General features: G+C 48.3%; 1 protein-coding gene across 2 annotated transcripts in view; it reads right to left on the bottom strand.

The window, feature by feature from the left end:
- The window catches only part of MKI67 (marker of proliferation Ki-67), a 40,739-nt gene extending 25,761 nt beyond the window's left edge, over positions 1-14,978 (bottom strand). For both annotated transcript variants that reach the window (XM_073685064.1, XM_073685065.1), the window contains exons 1-4: positions 14,809-14,978; positions 8,357-8,465; positions 8,193-8,274; positions 7,512-7,627 (exon numbers count right to left, since the gene is read on the bottom strand). In XM_073685064.1, the coding sequence (XP_073541165.1) occupies positions 7,512-7,627; positions 8,193-8,274; positions 8,357-8,448 (290 nt within the window). In that variant the 5' untranslated portion in view covers positions 8,449-8,465; positions 14,809-14,978. The remainder of the gene's footprint in view (positions 1-7,511; positions 7,628-8,192; positions 8,275-8,356; positions 8,466-14,808) is intronic.
- Between the last annotated feature and the right edge of the window lie 2,661 nt (positions 14,979-17,639).

The following is a 17,639-nucleotide window of genomic DNA, read 5'->3' as shown; positions in this document are numbered from 1 at the left end:
CGGTACTGCCCTCCCCGCGCAGCGACTCGGAGATCTCTGTTATGGAGGGTTCCCCTTAAAGCTCAGATGGGGAGATGTCCGATTCGGATAAGGAGGATCGGCAGGGGCACTCTGCCTCTTTTTTGGGCCGTGCAAGCCATGAGGGAGGCGTTACAGTTTCCGGAGGAGGTAACTAGACGTCCTGATAAGTCGGCCCGGATGTTTCAGGAGTCGCATAGGTCGCGCTTGGCATTACCATCTCTGGATGAGCTTAATGGGGCAGTGGAGAAGGAACGCCTGTGTCCAGATAAACGTTTTCAGGGGACACGGTTTTTTGAGGCACTGTATCCGTGTTCCACGGAGTTGATTGATAATTGGATGTCCCTTTATCCCAGCTGAGCAAATCCTCATTACTGCTTGTTAAAGGGAAGGCGAGTCTGCAGGATCCGCTGGACAGAAAAACGGAGATGGCGGCGAAATCCATCTACGAGGCCGCGGGTCATGGATTCAGAGCGGTGCTAGGATCCATGTGTGCTTGTAAAGCTTCCCTAAGCTGGTTGGACCGTCTACGGACGGCGTGGCAGGATGGATCCCCGCTATCCGAGGTAGATGGGCTTTTCAAGTTGTTGGAGGATGCGGCCCGATATGGCAGTGATGCAGGTCTGGATACCGCGTCACTGCTGTCCAGGGCGCAATCCTCGGCGGTCACAGTCAGAAGAGCACTGTGGCTCAGACAGTGGACCGGGGACGCGGTTTCCAAGCAGGGTTTGCTATCTTTAGCTTACAAGGGTGGTCAGTTATTTGGATCTGACCTCACGGAGATGATTGTCAAGGCAAAGGCAAAAGAAGCGGCCTTACCACAGCGAAGAACTGTGGCTTCTGCGTCGGGCAGGCCTAGTGCCGGTAGTAGTCGGCGGCCCTTTCGGTCCAGGGGACGGTCCGGTCAGCCCTCTTGGGGATCGGGTCGTCCCTCTTTTTCAGGAAAAAAGGCTTCTCAGAAATCCCGCACTCCCTGGAAACAGAGCTTCCGTCAAGACAAGCGGGAAGCTGACAAAAAGCCCGCTAAGGCGGACTGACGCCAGGTTTTCTCTCGAGGGCTCTCGAGTGGGGGGTCGCCTGCTCCAATTCGAATCGACTTGGGCGTCCCGCGTTTCGGACGCCTGGGTGACGCGGGTTGTGTCAGCAGGCTACTTCATAAAGTTTCTTTCTCGACCCCCGGACAGGTTTTGCCGATCTCGCATTCCGTCAGAGCCCGAGCTAGTTGCCGCTCTACGGCAGGAGGTCGATTCCCTTCTGCAGAAGGGTGTGGTGGTACCGGTTCCGCCGGAGGACCGGGGAAGAGGGTTTTATTCAAACCTCTTTGTGGTCCCCAAAAAGGAGGACAAATTTCGCCCCATTCTGGATCTCAAAAGATTGAATCGGCATGTCCGCACCCGGAAATTCCGCATGGAGTCGCTTCGCTCGGTTGTGGCGGCCCTGTCGCAGAACGACTTTTTGGTGTCAATCGACATTCGCAACGCTTATTTGCATGTTCCCGTCGGAAGGGCCCACCAACGCTTCCTTCGTTTTGCCATAGGTCAGGACCATTTCCAGTTTGTGGCCCTACCATTCGGGTTGGCCTCGGCGCCCAGAGTTTTTACAAAAATTCTGGCACCTCTCATGGCGATCCTTCGAAGACAGGGGGTTACGGTTCTTCCCTACCTGGACGACCTTTTGATTGTGGCGTCCTCAAAGGAGGAGGCGGTGATGGCTCGCAATCTATCCCTTCAGCTCCTGGAGGACTTCGGGTGGCTGGTCAATTGGAAGAAGTCGTCTCCGGAACCGTCGCAGTCAATCCTGTTTTTGGGGATGCATTTCGACACGGTACGAGCAGTGGTGTCCCTGCCTCCAGACAAGCAAGCAAGTCTTCTTCGACATGTACAGGTTATGAAGTCTTCGACAGCAATGTCCCTTCGAAGGTGTATGCGCCTTTTGGGTTTGATGGTGGCGTCAATGGAGGCACTTCCGTTTGCCCAATTTCATTCCAGGACTCTCCAAATGCTCATTCTGAACCGTTGGGATCGATCACAGGCTTCGCTGGATCGCAGTGTCATCATCTCCCACAGGGTGCGAGAGTCTCTAGAATGGTGGTTACGTCCAGAAGCGTTATCCCTGGGGAAGTCCTTCCTCCTTCCGAGATGGTCGGTCATAACCACCGATGCCAGCCTTTCAGGCTGGGGGGGGTGTCTGGAACGATCTCTGGATTCAGGGAGTATGGTCGTCGGAAGAGTCTGTCCTGCCGATCAACATCCTGGAATTGAGGGCGATTTTCCTTTGCCTCCAACACTGGACAGTCCCTTTAAACGGTCTGCCAGTCCGAGTGCAGACAGACAACGCGACGGCGGTCGCGTATATCAACCATCAAGGTGGAACGAGGAGCTCCAGGCTCATGATGGAAGTGTCTCGGATCCTGGTATGGGCCGAGGCCAAGGTGCCAGCCATCTCTGCGATTCACATTCCGGGAGTTCAGAATATCACGGCGGACTTCCTCAGTCGCGAGAAGGTGGATCCCGGAGAATGGAGTCTTCACCCAGAAATTTTTGCACAGCTGTGCTCCCGTTGGGGAACTCCTCAAGTGGATTTGATGGCATCAAGGTTCAACACCAAGTTACCGACGTTCATGTCCAGGTACAAGGACCCGAAGGCTGTGGCGGTGGATGCTCTGGTGGCTCCGTGGGACCAATTCGAGCTAATCTATGTGTTCCCGCCGATATCCTTACTTCCTCTGGTGTTGCGTCGGATCAGACTGGAAAGAGTCCCGGCTATGTTAGTAGCCCCAGACTGGCCAAGGAGGACGTGGTTCTCGACGCTGGTGTCGCTTCTGGCTGCGCCTCCACTTCCTCTCCCTCACCTGTTAACCCAAGGGCCCGTTCGTCATCCGGACCCGAAGTCTCTGCATTTGACGGCGTGGCTCTTGAGACCAAAATCTTGACTCGTCAAGGTTTTTCAGCCGAAGTCATTGTCACTCTGCGAGCTGCCAGGGGTCCTGCCACTACTAGGATCTATCACAAGACTTGGGAGGCCTTCTTTTCATGGTGTTCGGGTTCTTCATGGAACCCGAGGATTTTTTCCATTCCCAATTTGTTGGCCTTTTTGCAGTATGGCCTGGACAAGGGTTTGGCAGTTAGCACTCTGAGGGGTCAGGTTTCTGCTTTGTCCTTGCTGTTTCGGAAGGCTATCGCCTCGCGTAGGGACGTTCGTTCCTTTTTTCGCGGGGTAACCCGTCAGTTTCCGCCGCGGAAGGCGCTTGTGTCCCCTTGGCGGCTCAATCTGGTCTTGGAGGCTCTTCAACATGGGCCTTTTGAGCCTATGGACTCCGTTAGACTTTCTTTGCTTTCTTGGAAGGTTGCCTTTTTAGTGGCAGTCACCTCTTTGAGAAGGGTTTCTGAACTGGCGGCTCTTTCTTGCTCGCCTCCTTTTCTAGAGTTTCTCCCGGATCGCGTGGTGCTTCGCACACGGGGCGACTTTCTACCTAAGGTGGTGTCACAATTTCATGTTAACCAGGATATTGTGTTGCCCTCGCTCTGTCCGGAACCGAGGAATGCGAAGGAACGGGCCTTGCACTCATTGGATTTAGTGCGGGCTTTGAAGTTCTATTTGTCTATTACTCAAGGTTTTCGGAAATCGGACTCTCTGTTTGTGATTCCAGCAGGTCGTCGGCGTGGTCAACGAGCTTCCAAGGACACTATAGCTCGATGGATTCGGTCGGCCATTTTAGAGGCTTACCGACTCAAGGGCGAATCTTGTCCAATTAAGATTCGAGCTCACTCCACGAGAGCTGTGGGTTCATCGTGGGCTTTTCATCAAGGGGCCTCGGCAGCTCAACTCTGCCGGGCGGCTACCTGGCGCTCCGTCCACACTTTTACAAAGTTTTATAAGGTGGACGTCAGTGCTTCCGCTGATGCAGCCTTAGAACGTAGGGTCCTGCAGGCGGCTGTAGTTTAAGTTATCGTTAACTTGTATTTCGCGCTAGTTGCGCATTTTTCTAGGTTGTTGGGATTCTGCCTCTGTTGGTTTTTTCCCACCCTTAATTTTTGGACTGCTTTGGGACGTCCCACTAGTAATGACCTCTGTCTCCCTTCCTTCCATCTGCTGCTGAAAGACGGATTTTGGTAAGACCTTACCTGTAAAATCCTTTTCAGCGAGGGAAGGAAGGGAGACACAGCTCCCTCCCATGGCAGAAGTGTGTTGTTGTGTTTTCAGATGCATCGTGACCCTTCTCTGATGGCGGTTATCTGGGCTGAGGTCGGCGCGCTAAGGCTCTGTTCCAGCATTGCCAGCTCATCGCAGTGGTCAGGTCCAGTGAGTAGTACCTGGGACTGTGTGGTTTTTCTGTTATATGCATAACCTGTCTTGTTTTTTCTCTGAAGTTCTTCAGAAGGGGTTATGTTGCTCCGCTGGTGATATTTGCTCTTCCTTAGCTTGTGTACGGACTGGAGAGCTGGAGTAGGAGGAGGCCAAGATGGAGGGGCCGGACAACACTTTTTTAATCTGAGGTGTTCTATCCTATGTGGGCTCCGCCTACCCACTAGTAATGACTGTGTCTCCCTTCCTTCCCTCGCTGAAAAGGATTTTACAGGTAAGGTCTTACCAAAATCCGTCTTTGTTCAGCCCTTACAGGGGACTTGAACCTGCAATTGCTTGTACTATATACAATACTAACTACAGTATATGGTAAAAGTCAAGATCTCCCAAGAAGGCCCAGCCTGTGGCTGCATTTCTCAAAGGAACCAACATGGCAGTGATGGGGACCTCCAGGAGACCTCCAAGCTACCATGGCAACAAATCAGTAACCCTGATGGGTGCCTGAACAAACACCTGGGCAGCATCTCTTTACTTGACACTTTTGTAACAGCCCCGATCAGTTCTGTGTGGATTGGGCTCAGTTTATGAGCCCAATACACGACATGTAATTAAAACACATCATGGAGTGTTAAAGTTGTCTAGTGAAAACAAGTTGTCACCTACCTACATAATAAATGATAAATTGCTGATTGGTGGATCATCACAGGGGCCTGCACCAATCGGCAGAGCGGAGAATTTTTATTCCCATTAAACAAAATGGGCACTGCAGATCGGATACCCGACCACCACATCATTCATTATGGGGCTGCCGTAAAGTTGAGCGCAGTCCTATAATAAGAAGTGAATGGAGCCCAGGTATTACAAGTGCACTCTTGTTTTCTTTCTACTGGAGATAAGTGCCTTGTTCTTGAGATTTGTGCAAGTCCCAGGGATGCTACACCCACCGATCAGCAAATTATCACATTTTGCAGATAGGAAAACAAGTTAAAAAAGGGTAATTTGTTAGGAGCTGAGAAATCAAGCTCTGAGGTCATATGCAATTCAGCCTGGAAGTGCACTGGGGGAGAGTCAAAGTGCATTGTTTATGCATTTGCAATGCGCATTACATGTGGCCTCAAAGCTTGAGTACTGTATTTTTCGGTCTATAAGACGCACCGGACCATAAGACACACCTAGGTTTTAGAGGAGGAAAATAAAAAAAATAAGCAAAAAATGTGGTCATGATGCACTTTTAAGGGGGGGGGGGTCTTCTGCTGACACTGGCATAGGAGTAATGTCCCCCAATTCTGACAATATCCCCCGTCCTGGTATGCATGGCACCCCCTCATCCCCGTCCTGGTATGCATGGCACCCCCTCATCCCCGTCCTGGTATGCATGGCACCCCCTCACCCCCGTCCTGGTATGCATGGCACCCCCTCACCCCCGTCCTGGTATGCATGGCACCCCTCATCCCCGTCCTGGTATGCATGGCACCCCTCATCCCCGTCCTGGTATGCATGGCACCCCCTCATCCCCGTCCTGGTATGCATGGCACCCCCTCATCCCCGTCCTGGTATGCATGGCACCCCCTCATCCCCGTCCTGGTATGCATGGCACCCCTCATCCCCGTCCTGGTATGCATGGCACCCCTCATCCCAGTCCTGGTATGCATGGCACCCCTCATCCCAGTCCTGGTATGCATGGCACCCCTCATCCCAGTCCTGGTATGCATGGCACCCCTCATCCCAGTCCTGGTATGCATGGCACCCCTCATCCCAGTCCTGGTATGCATGGCACCCCTCATCCCAGTCCTGGTATGCATGGCACCCCTCATCCCAGTCCTGGTATGCATGGCACCCCTCATCCCAGTCCTGGTATGCATGGCACCCCTCATCCCAGTCCTGGTATGCATGGCACCCCTCATCCCAGTCCTGGTATGCATGGCACCCCTCATCCCCGTCCTGGTATGCATGGCACCCCTCATCCCCGTCCTGGTATGCATGGCACCCCTCATCCCCGTCCTGGTATGCATGGCACCCCTCATCCCCGTCCTGGTATGCATGGCACCCCTCATCCCCGTCCTGGTATGCATGGCACCCCTCATCCCCGTCCTGGTATGCATGGCACCCCTCATCCCCGTCCTGGTATGCATGGCACCCCCTCATCCTCATCAGGCTGCAAAAAAAAAAAAAACACTCATACTCACCTTTCTTCTCTTTCCTCCAGCGCTGTGTCCGGTGTCTGCCTGCACGGATCTCTCCATGTGAGTCGCGCATGACGTCACTGCCATGCGCAGCTCACATGGAGAAATCAGCTGCCAGAAGTCACTGCTCCCTACGCCAAGTCTGTGTGCGCGGGGAGCAGTGACTTCACTCTCCTTCATAGCCGGCACACAGCGGAGCCACGCTGCGGCTGCTGCCGGCTATCTCCTGTGCCCACTCATTAAAGGGCATGAATATTCACCCCCTCCCCACGCCCATGGGTGTGGAGAGAGGTTGAATATTCATGCCCTTTAACAGCGGGCTCAGGAGATAGCCGGCAGCAGCAGCGCGACTACACTGTATACCGCTATTAACCCTAGAACGCATGACCATAAAAATCTACACTTTCACATACCTGGGGCCTTTTAGGCCGTGTGCAATAACATGGAATAACTCAAACAAAAATGACAAACAACTATATACCTGAGGAATACCTAGAGTTTCAAAATTCTAACTAAAGTAATCTTGCAGAAAATAGAAAACAATTAACAGGGAGGGCCTGCGAGGCCCCAGGTATGCGTTCTAGGGTTAAGGAGCATGAATATTCAGTGCTCCCCACGCCTCATGGGCGTGGGGAGCACTGAATATTCATTTTCTTTAGCAGCGGGGACAGTGTAGGCTGCAGCAGGCAGCTGCTGCCTCCTGTGCCCCGCTCCTCCACCGCTACCCCCACACAAATATAACACCCCCCCCCCCCCAACATTCGGACTATAAGATGCACCCCCCCCCCCCCCCATTTTACTCCAAAATTTTGGAGGAAAAAAGTGCGTCTTATGGTCCGAAAAATACGGTAAATCAGCACTGGCACAAGGGTTTACTAAAAAGACAAGTGTCTTTATTAATGTACAAGAGCCTATAGAGCCGTACCACTAATTTCAGTAATAAAATCATCCCAATACGTTCTCTTAAGAAAAAAAAATAAAACATGAAACAAAACCTGCACTTACCTGAATGAGCGATCAATGATTGTGATAACATCTCCGTGTTTGAGACACACGGGTTTTTTAACAGTAGTTCCATTCAGCTGAGTTGGGTTCACGGAGCTTAAGTTGGTAATAAACGCCTAAAGAAAAATACAAAACCCGTCTAAGAAAATTGTGAAACTCCAATAGCGCCCACCAAAAACCGCCATAGGAGCGGCTCACTTTTCCTGTTAACTTCGTAGTAAAGTATCCCTGCATTGATACTGTAAGGTTTGACAAAGACGGTTTATATAAATGCAAAGATCTGTCACTGTCTAATATTTCATTCTATATCTTCACATTTTCAAATATTTGTTGAGCTTTGGAGGCTGAAGTCTATTCAGACCTAGTCAGAGTTATCACAAGTGTTTCCAATCTCAAACAGCCGGGACTTGTACTTTACTTGCACTGATACTTTCCAACAAAGTTGACAGGAAAGGTATCCGCCTCCAAATGCAAACAATTCATGTAACCATTCAAGGACAGCAAGCAGAGATTGGAAAAGATGAGGAATCTAGTCCCCCCACAAGCCAGCAGATACAAGGTTTTAATAAAATATCATACAACTATTGTGCACAGGTTAATAGATGAGGCCTTAATGTGGGGGTTGGGGTCTGTAACCCAGCACTGCTCCAACCAGGCAGCCTCCTTAGTACAATCACTTACCTCTCCATTATCCCTGACCTCAACTTTACAATGTTCTTTGGAGACGTGTGGCAGCTGAATGCGGATGTCACACTCAGTTTTCCTGTAATGTGAGAAATGACATTAGTTTCAGCGCAGTATCATAAGGCATCAGCAGCATTAGGACAGAAGCAACGTGTACATACCTTCCAAACAAGCACGATGTTGCAGTCAACGGAAAGTGTGTCCCGTCTGAGCCATTTCTTTTTATCACAACTATTTCACCATGCAGAGGCATCTTTACATTAAACTTACCTATAAATAAACAGATTGAGTATCAATTTGGTGATAACAGCCAATGGAACTAAACATGAAGGGTTTTTATTTAACTCTCCTCTCCCCCTGTCTGACCACAACTTACTTACATTCTCTTCCATCTCCTCTCCCAGGTGTACAATCCCCACTCCACAAACATGCACAACCCCGCAGAAATCTTAAAACACCTAGACCTACACTCACTCTCTGAATCCCTTCTCACTCTCACAGGCATAAGTTCATTACACAATGCAGATGCTGCCGCCACTTTATATAACACCACAACAGCTCCAGCTCTCAATTTGGTGCCCCTCACACATACCACAGCTCGCCCACTCAACAGGCAACCCTGGCACACCAACCAGACTAAAGAACTGCAGAGGGCCTCCAGGGTTGCTGAGCAGAAATGGAAAAGGGTCCACTCCAACGAGCATTTCACCGCATTTAAACAGTTCCTCACTTCTTTTAAGTCAACAGTTAATGTAGCAAAACAAACCTACTTCTCAACTCTCATATCCTCCCTGTCTCACAACCATAAGCAGCTATTCAACACTTTCAATCTCTCCTTCGTCCCCCAGCGCCTGCTCCTTCTCCTCTCAGCCGAAGACTTTGCCTCATTCTTCAAGCAGAAGATTGACACCATCAGACAAAGCTCCCACAACCTCTCATCATAACTACTCAACCGTCCGCCTCGAAAACCAGCTTCCCCACCATTACAGACAATCAAGTTTCCTCCTTACTCTCCAAATCAAACCACCACCACCTGCAAACTTTACCCAATCCCGTCCCACCTCATCCCTAACCTCACCACAGTCTTCATCCCAACCCTAACCTACCTTTTCAACCTGTCATTAACAACTGGTGTCTTCCCCTCATGCTTCAAACATGCCTCAATCACATCCATCCTCAAAAAGTCCTCCCTTGACCCATCCTCTCTGTCTAGCCATCGCCCCATATCACTTCTCCCCTTTGTTTTAAACCTACTGGAACACATCCATTCTGAACTGTCCTCCCACCTCTCCTCCTGCTTCCTCTACGACCGCATCACTCCACTGAAACTGCCCTGACTAAAGTCACCAACGACCTATCATCAAATTCAAGCGACACTACTCTAGCCTCCTCCTGGACCTGTCATCTGCCTTTGACACAGTGGACCATTCCCTCTTACTACAGACTCATCTCTTGGCATTAAAGACTCAGCCCTATCTTGCACTCCTCAAATTTAACAGACCGGACATTCAGTGTCTCCAACTCACACACCACCTCCTCATCTCGCCCCCTATCTGTCAGTGTTCTCCAAGGTGCAGTCCTAGGACCCCTGCTCTTCTCCATCTACACCTTCGGCCTGGGACAGCTCATAGAGGTGATACTCAAAGCCATGCTCATGACACAGATCTACCACAATGTCTGTCCGCTATTTAATCCGTCTTCTCTGACAGATTTCTAAAACTTAGCATGGATAAAACTGAATTCATCATCTTTCCACCGTCTCACTTAACACCCACCCACCTATCTGACCTATCAATCATAGCTAATGGCTGCTCACTCTCCCCAGTCCTGCAAGCTCGCTGCCTCGGGGTAACCCTGATCTCGCCCTTCAAACCACATATCCAAGCCCTTTCCACTTCCTGCTGACTCCAACTCAAAAACATCTCCCGGATCCGCACATTCCTCAACCACGAATCTGCAAAAGACATAGTGCATGCCCTCATCATCTCCCACCTCGACTACTGCAACCTCCTGCTCTGTGGCCTCCCTTCTATCACTCTCAGACCCCTCTAATCTATCCTAAACTCTGCTGCCCGACTAATCCACCAGTCCCCTCTCTATCAATCCCTTCACTGGCTCCCCATTGCCCAGAGGCTCAAGTTCAAGACACTAATCATGGAATACAAAGCCATCCACAACCTGTCTGCTCCATATATCTGTGACCTAGTCTCCCGATATATACCTACACACAACCTCCGATCCTCACAAGATCTCCTTCTCTAATCCCCTCTTATCTCCTCTTCCCACAATCGCATACAAGATTTCTCCCGTGTATCCCCCCTACTCTGGATCTCTACCCAACACATCACTCTCACCTACCGTGGAAACCTTCAAACGGAACCTGAAGACCCACCTCTTCAGACAAGCCTACAACCTGCAGTAACCCTCGGTCCACCACACCGCGACACGACCAGCTCTACCCCCACCTACTGTATGCTCACCCATCCCTTGTAGATTATGAGCCCTCACGGGCAGGGTCCTCGCTCCTCCTGTACCAGTCGTCACTTGTATTGTTCAAAATGTATTGTAAGTGCCCACGATGCAGAAATGCTCCGGATTTTTCCTGAACGTTTCTGCATCTCCCTGGCAGAAATAAAAGCATGCGAATTTTAAATGCGTTTTTCCCTGCCAGGGACAAGTGTAAGTGAAGCGTTTTTCACATGCGAATTCGCATGCGGGTTGCCAAGCGCTTTTAGCATCACTTGGAAAGTGCTTGACCCGTCATGTGACTAAACGACGTCATGGCAGGTCCTTTTAGACCATCGCGAGCAGCCGAGGAGCCAGGACGCATCGCTAAGGAGACCGAGGGACATTAGAAGGTAAGTATAATGTATTTTTTTTATTTTAAATTCTTTTTTTTACAGGTACTATGGTACCCGGGTCTGGAGGAGAGTCTCCTCTTCTCCATACCCGGGTACCATCCACACATGGAATCGCTTAATATCCGCATGTGCACATGTAGTCAATGCGGATACTAAGCGATTCAATGCAAGTCAATGGCGGCGAAAACGACGCGATTGCACAAAATAATTGGTAGTGCTGTGGATTTTTCCGCAATGATAACCCGCAGCGGATATTTCCGCAGCATGTGCACAGTACATGTGGATCATCATTGGGGAACATGGCAGGCCTTCTACCAAGCGTTTCTGCAGCGAAATTGCAGCAGCTTAAACGCATCGTGGGCACACAGTCTAAGCCACCAGCAAATAAAACAAACCAATATCACAAGTCGTCATATGGCTACATCAACCAGAAAGCAAAATGTTATGGCTGTAGGGAAAAAAAAAAAAAGTAGGAATGTCATTGGCACTGGTCCCAGACTTTTCAGATTCCCTCCCCACGAGATTGCCAGCCATTTGGAAAAGATGAGTAAAGTGAACAGAAGTGTGCAACAGTGGCACGATCATAACAAAGGATGGCACCAGGTATTTTGACTTTCACTTTAACATTCTTATCTTAGACATGATAGTCCCTTTAAATTCCTACTTGTTGGGGTGTCTGACTTTCTGCAAATGTTAGGAACTAATTAGATAACTAGAGACCCCAAAATCCACAGATGGCATCCAGGTACTAGCAGCATTTATACAGGAGACAGAATATTTACAGCAGCAGTAGAGATCTGTAGGAACAATGGCTTCAGACCCCAACATTATCTAAGAATATTGGAAAACGTGGGTGCAGGGTGGAATAATTCACATCTACATGACAAAACCTCTGCTGATCACTGCAGAGCAGCTACACAACCTGCACTGATTGTCAGGCATAGTCCACGTGAGCGGCCGCCTCCATCCACCAGTGTAAGTGCTGACAGCCTATGTATGGAGCTTTATCTACAGTGACCGGCCTGTCACAACACTGCAGCACATGTCTGCAGCCTTCACGTCCTCCTCCAGGACTGAACACGTGTTTGGCTATGTGCCCACGATGCAGAAATGCTCCGGATTTTTTCCTGAGCGTTTCTGCATCTCCCTGGCAGAAAAAAAGCATGCGGATTGTACATGTGTTTTTCATACGAGGTACATGCGGATGTGAAGCGTTCTTCACTTGCATTATCACATGCGGGTGTCAAGCGCTTTTCCAAGCGATTTTAGCATCACTTGGAAAGTGCTTGACAACTTGGTCACACTATATAAATCCATGCAAACGGCATGGATTTATATAGTGTGACCAAAAGAATGTTTAAAAATAAAAAAATAAATCTATACTTACCTTCCGATGGCCCCCGGTGTCTTGCTTCGCTCCGTCCTGGCAGATCGCGGTACACTGAAGGACTTGCCGACGTCAGCATCGCGTGACCAGTCACATGACTATGACGTCTGCGCAGGTCCTTCAGTCCACCACGATCTGCCGGTATGGGAGGATGAGCACAGCGGGGGCCATCAGAAGGTAAATATAACATTTATTTTTTATTTTATTCTTTTTTTTCTATGGTACCCGGGTCCGTAGGAGAGTCTCCTCTCCTCTACACCTGGGTACCATCCGCACATTGAAACGCATGGAATGCGCATCTACATATACAGTGATGCGTAATCCATGCGATCTAATGCAAGTCAATGGCGGCGAAAACGCAGCACTTCCGCAAAATAATTGGTAGTGCTGCGTTTTTTTCCGCAATGATAATCCGCAGCGGAAATTTCCGCAGCATGTGCACAGCACATGCAGATTAGCATTGGGGAACATGGCAGACCTTCTACCATGCGTTTTTTTAAGTGTTTCTGCCGCTCCGGGAACGCTTAAAAAAATGCATCGTGGGCACACAGCCTTAAGCAGAATCCTGCAAGAGGCTAATGATTCCCCCAGCCTGACATTGCAACCAGTTACCATGGCTATAAGATCTGCCAGACATGGTAAATCACCAGTGCCCGGCCAGCGGCAAGACCACAACAAACCACATGTGACCCGTCAGCATCTTGTGTGTTGATCAGAGATCACTTTCTCAATGCAAGTCTATGAGACTGATAAGGCTCTCCTGGCTCCATTCTAAGTCTCGCACACTTGCAATGAGAAAGTGACCTCCAGTCCATACAGAAGACGGCGTGAGTCGACAGGTCTTGTGATGCAGGAGTGGAAAAGGCAAAAAAAAAAAAAAAAAAAAACAGCAACCAAAAAGTACTTCAATGCAATCTCTATCAATGCACAAAATCCACACAAAAAAAAAAAACAACTGGAGTGGTCCTTTAAAAAGTGCTATTCTGATTCATCAAGTTCTCACCTAACTATATAATCGCAGATAACGGGATCGGGGTTCTGCAAGAACACAGACATCCACTATTCAGTCATCAGGGCTGAAGATATAACCAAGAGCTGAACTGTCCCACAGACCAGGAATAACGCAGCTCAGCACACCTGCTCATCACTTCACGGTCCCTATCTAGTTATTGGAAGGACCCAAAGCGAATAGCAAGTTATCATGTATCCTGTGGGAAGGTGATAACTTGTTATAGGGGGTTCTCCAGGCATATATTGATGACTTCACCTAAGGCCACGTTTAGTATTTTACATCAGTATTTGTAAGACAAAACCAGGAGAACAATCAGAGGAAAAGTATAAAAGAAACACGTCACCACTTCTGCATTTATCACCCACTCCTGGATTACAAATACTGGGGTAAAGTAGCGATCATGGCTTGTGGCCAGTTCATCAGTATTAGGTTGGTGGAGGTCCAACACTACCAAGCAACCATCATGAACCACTCTCACCCCCCCCCCCCCCAGGCAGCACAGCGGCCGCCACGCGACCCCCCCCCCCCTTTCCAGGCGGCACCACTGCTTTTATTTTTTTTGGCTTCCACTCCTGAGAAAAAAAAAAAACTGACCAAATACGGATAGTGGGGCCATGGCCTTAGTCGGACAATCAAACCCACTATACATACACAAATCAGGAGTTTAGAGGAAACTTTTAGTTATGTGAATGGGGCCTGAGTCCGGCAGTCACAGATATCCTGCTAGCATATGGACGACGGTCTCATCATCAGTCCTAATAAACTATGAATGACTGGATTGGCTCAGGAGTCAAATCCACAGTGCCAAGAGCCAGAACCGATCCAACCTGGATCTGACCAACCCAGAAAACACCAATCACATCCTTATCTACAGCCACCCTGATCTGATTGATGGAGGACCCTGCTGTCCAAGGTGATGAACCTGGTAACACACAACTGGACAGACTGGGGCTGGTAACAAGCAGCTGCTGCACGTGCCCTGACAGCTGCCTGCTGGGAGTTGTAGTTCAACCTGTAGCGATATTGACAGATATATACACCTGTACCCCCTTAACAGACTGTCCTGGGTGGGATCTCAGACCTCCTCTACCCCAGCAGAGGCGATGGGACTAACCTCCAGCCACATCCCCCAGGAGAGGAGGCTCCTGCTGAGCCCACGGCCCAGAAACGAACTTTGAGGTGTATTGGTGCCACCCGCTTGCCGTACACAACCCGAGCGGGCCGCAACGGGTTAAAAACAGAAGCTAAAAGCCGCGTGACAGCACCGGATTTCACGAACACAATTTGGCGGGCTTCCCCACAACCTCATACGCCATGAATCTTCACCCCCGCCATTAAGCCGCCATTACCAACCTGAGCAGCCTATAAAGGTTTCCGATGCGTATCGCTCAGTCCATTAATGAGGAGACAGCCTAGAGCCGCCGCCGAAACGCAGGGACGACAACAACAGCTCTACTGTCCGTTACTAGCATTCGGCTCCTCCGCGCGGAATCATCATAGCGCATGCGCGAAGTCAAAGCCAAATGTTTGACCACGATCTATCATTCCCCGTATCCTTCCGCCGCCTCACTTACGGGCTAACTTGACAAATAAGTCCTGGAGACGAGTATTCGTATAGACGCTGCTCACGCTCATCTTGAACACGAGCCAGTCTTCATATGGTTGATAGTATTCGAAGGAAAAGCGAATAAATTATGTCCGGTGTACTATTTCGCCAGGCGTAAGGATACCATGAATATGTATGAAGTTTTAAAAAGTGTTCGAAAAGCAGCGCGAAGCGCGGTTATTGGCTGTGTGAGGACACGTGATTGGAGGAGTGGCCAATCTGATTCGGGGTGGGAGTGTACGAAGGAGGGGTAAAAAAGGCGCGCAGGTTTCCTCAAACAAAGACGACGAAGGGGACGGCTTCATTATGGCGGCAAAATGTTCATGAGGGAAATAAACAATAAAAACGTGTCAGAGCTGCGAATTATGTGACCAGACTGTGTCTTTACACACACACACGCACACACACAAATGACCCCGAAATAAGGGAGCTGCTGTAACATTTCCAGTCAGAATGCTGGTTATAGCACCCTGCTTTATGTATATTGCTCATAGCACCGTCTGTTATTACAGGACCGGGCTAAACAACGTGTAGGAGAGTGTGCGAGGAGCTGCTGGCACCTGTAGTGAAAAGCTGCAGGAAAACAATAGCATCTATACACCTTAATATAACATGGAGCTGTATAATAAACCGCATGGAACAGTGAGGCTAAGGATGTAATCACACCAAGGATTATTACAATCCAGTTTTGTATTTTTGAGACAAAGTCAGTTGATCGGAGCATATTACACTAAATGGCCCCATCCAGACTAACAATTTTGCAAATAGACGCTCAGAAGGTCGTAATCTGATAATAAAAAATCGCAGCGTGCAGCCGTCAAAATTCTGTTTTGTAGCAGAAAATTGTCAAAAAAAAGCCAATGCTGACTGAAAAAGATCTGACAAAATAGCAAAAAAAAAAAAAAGGTGTTGTTTGAACCAGTTAACAGATCGAGTTCACAAAGAATTTTGCATTGAGACAATAGTAAAACGTATGTGGAAAATGTATGTAATAAAGATTCAAAATTGACCCGAAAATGGACACGTGTGTGGAAGAAAAAGGCGTTCGAAGCTGCCGTAAAAGAAAAACAAAAGGAAGCGGGCTCAGCAAAAAATATAGAAAAAAGGGGTGTACTAAACCTGGAAAAAGGTTCACAAAGTCCGATTTTTTTTCCACGTATGAGAAAAACGGAGCGATTATTCTCATCAGAGAGTGGTACGAGGGCCATCTCGGGCGTGAAGAAATTAAAAAATATCTCCATTTTGTCAATCCATGAAAATCCGAGAGCAACTGAATGTCATCCGAGTGCGCTCTGATTTTTTCAAGGACACATTGATTTACTATGCTGATTTTAATCCAACCCTCGGATTAAAATTAGACACGTCTCAAAGATTTTCCTCAGACTGCAAAAAATCACGGACGTGTGAACGACCCCACAGACTATCACATGTACGAGTGCTATTCGTGAAAACCACGCGAAAATCGGACAGCTAAATGAAGCCTAAAAGAGAGGGAAACCTACAAAATAAATATGCCGTAAATTTATTATAATTACACAACAATACAACAAAGACAAACACTTGACCCCTTAAGGACGGAGCCAATTATGTACTTAATGACCAAACCAATTTTTACAATTCTGACCACTGTCACTTTATGAAGTAATTACTCTGGAACGCTTCAACGGATCCCCCTGATTCTGAGATTGTTTTTTTGTGACATATTGTACTTCATGATAGTGGTGAAATTTCTTCGATAAGACTTGCGTTTACTTGTGAAAAAAACGGAAATTTGACAAAAATTTTGAAAATTTTACAATTTTCAAACTTTGAATTTTCATGCCCTTAAATCAGAGAGATATGTCACACAAAAGAGTTACTAAATAACATTTCCCACATGTCTACTTTACACCTGACAATTTTGAAACCAAAATTTTTTTTTTGTTCCGAAGTTATAAGGGTTAAAAGTTGACCAGCAATTTCTAATTTTTCCAACAAAATTTACAAAAACATTTTTTTAGGGACAGCATCACATTTGAAGTGACTTTGAGGGATCTATACGACAGAAAATACCCAAAAGTGATACCATTCTAAAAACTGCGCCCCTCAAGGTGCTCAAAACCACATTCAAGAAGTTTATTAACCCTTCATGTGCTCCACAGGAACTTAACGTGGAAGGAAAAAAATGAACATTTAACTTTTTTTCACAAAATGTGTACTTCAGATCCAATTTTTTATTTTCACAAGGGTAACAAGAGAAAATGGACCACAAAATGTGTCGTGTAATTCCGCCTGAGTAAGCCGATACCCCATATGTGGGGGAAAACCACTGTTTGGGCGCACAGCAGGGTTTGGAAGAGAAGGAGCGCCATTTCAATATTTGAATGTAAAATTTGCTTGAATAATTAGCGGACGCAATGTTGCGTTTGGGGAGCCCATGATGTGCCTAAACAGTGGAAACCCCCCACAAGTGACACCATTTTGGAAACTAGACCCCTCAGGGAACTTATCTAGATGTGTGGTGAGCACCTTGAACCGCCAGGTGCTTTACAGAAGTTTATAACGTAGAGCCGTGAAATTAAGAAATCAAATGGTTTTC

Source organism: Phyllobates terribilis, unplaced genomic scaffold (genome assembly GCF_046119375.1).
Source record: "Phyllobates terribilis strain yellow unplaced genomic scaffold, ASM4611937v1 Scaffold_5__5_contigs__length_657084704, whole genome shotgun sequence".
Classification (NCBI taxonomy): Eukaryota; Metazoa; Chordata; class Amphibia; order Anura; family Dendrobatidae; genus Phyllobates; species Phyllobates terribilis.
This window is presented reverse-complemented; position numbering and strand designations above follow the sequence as displayed.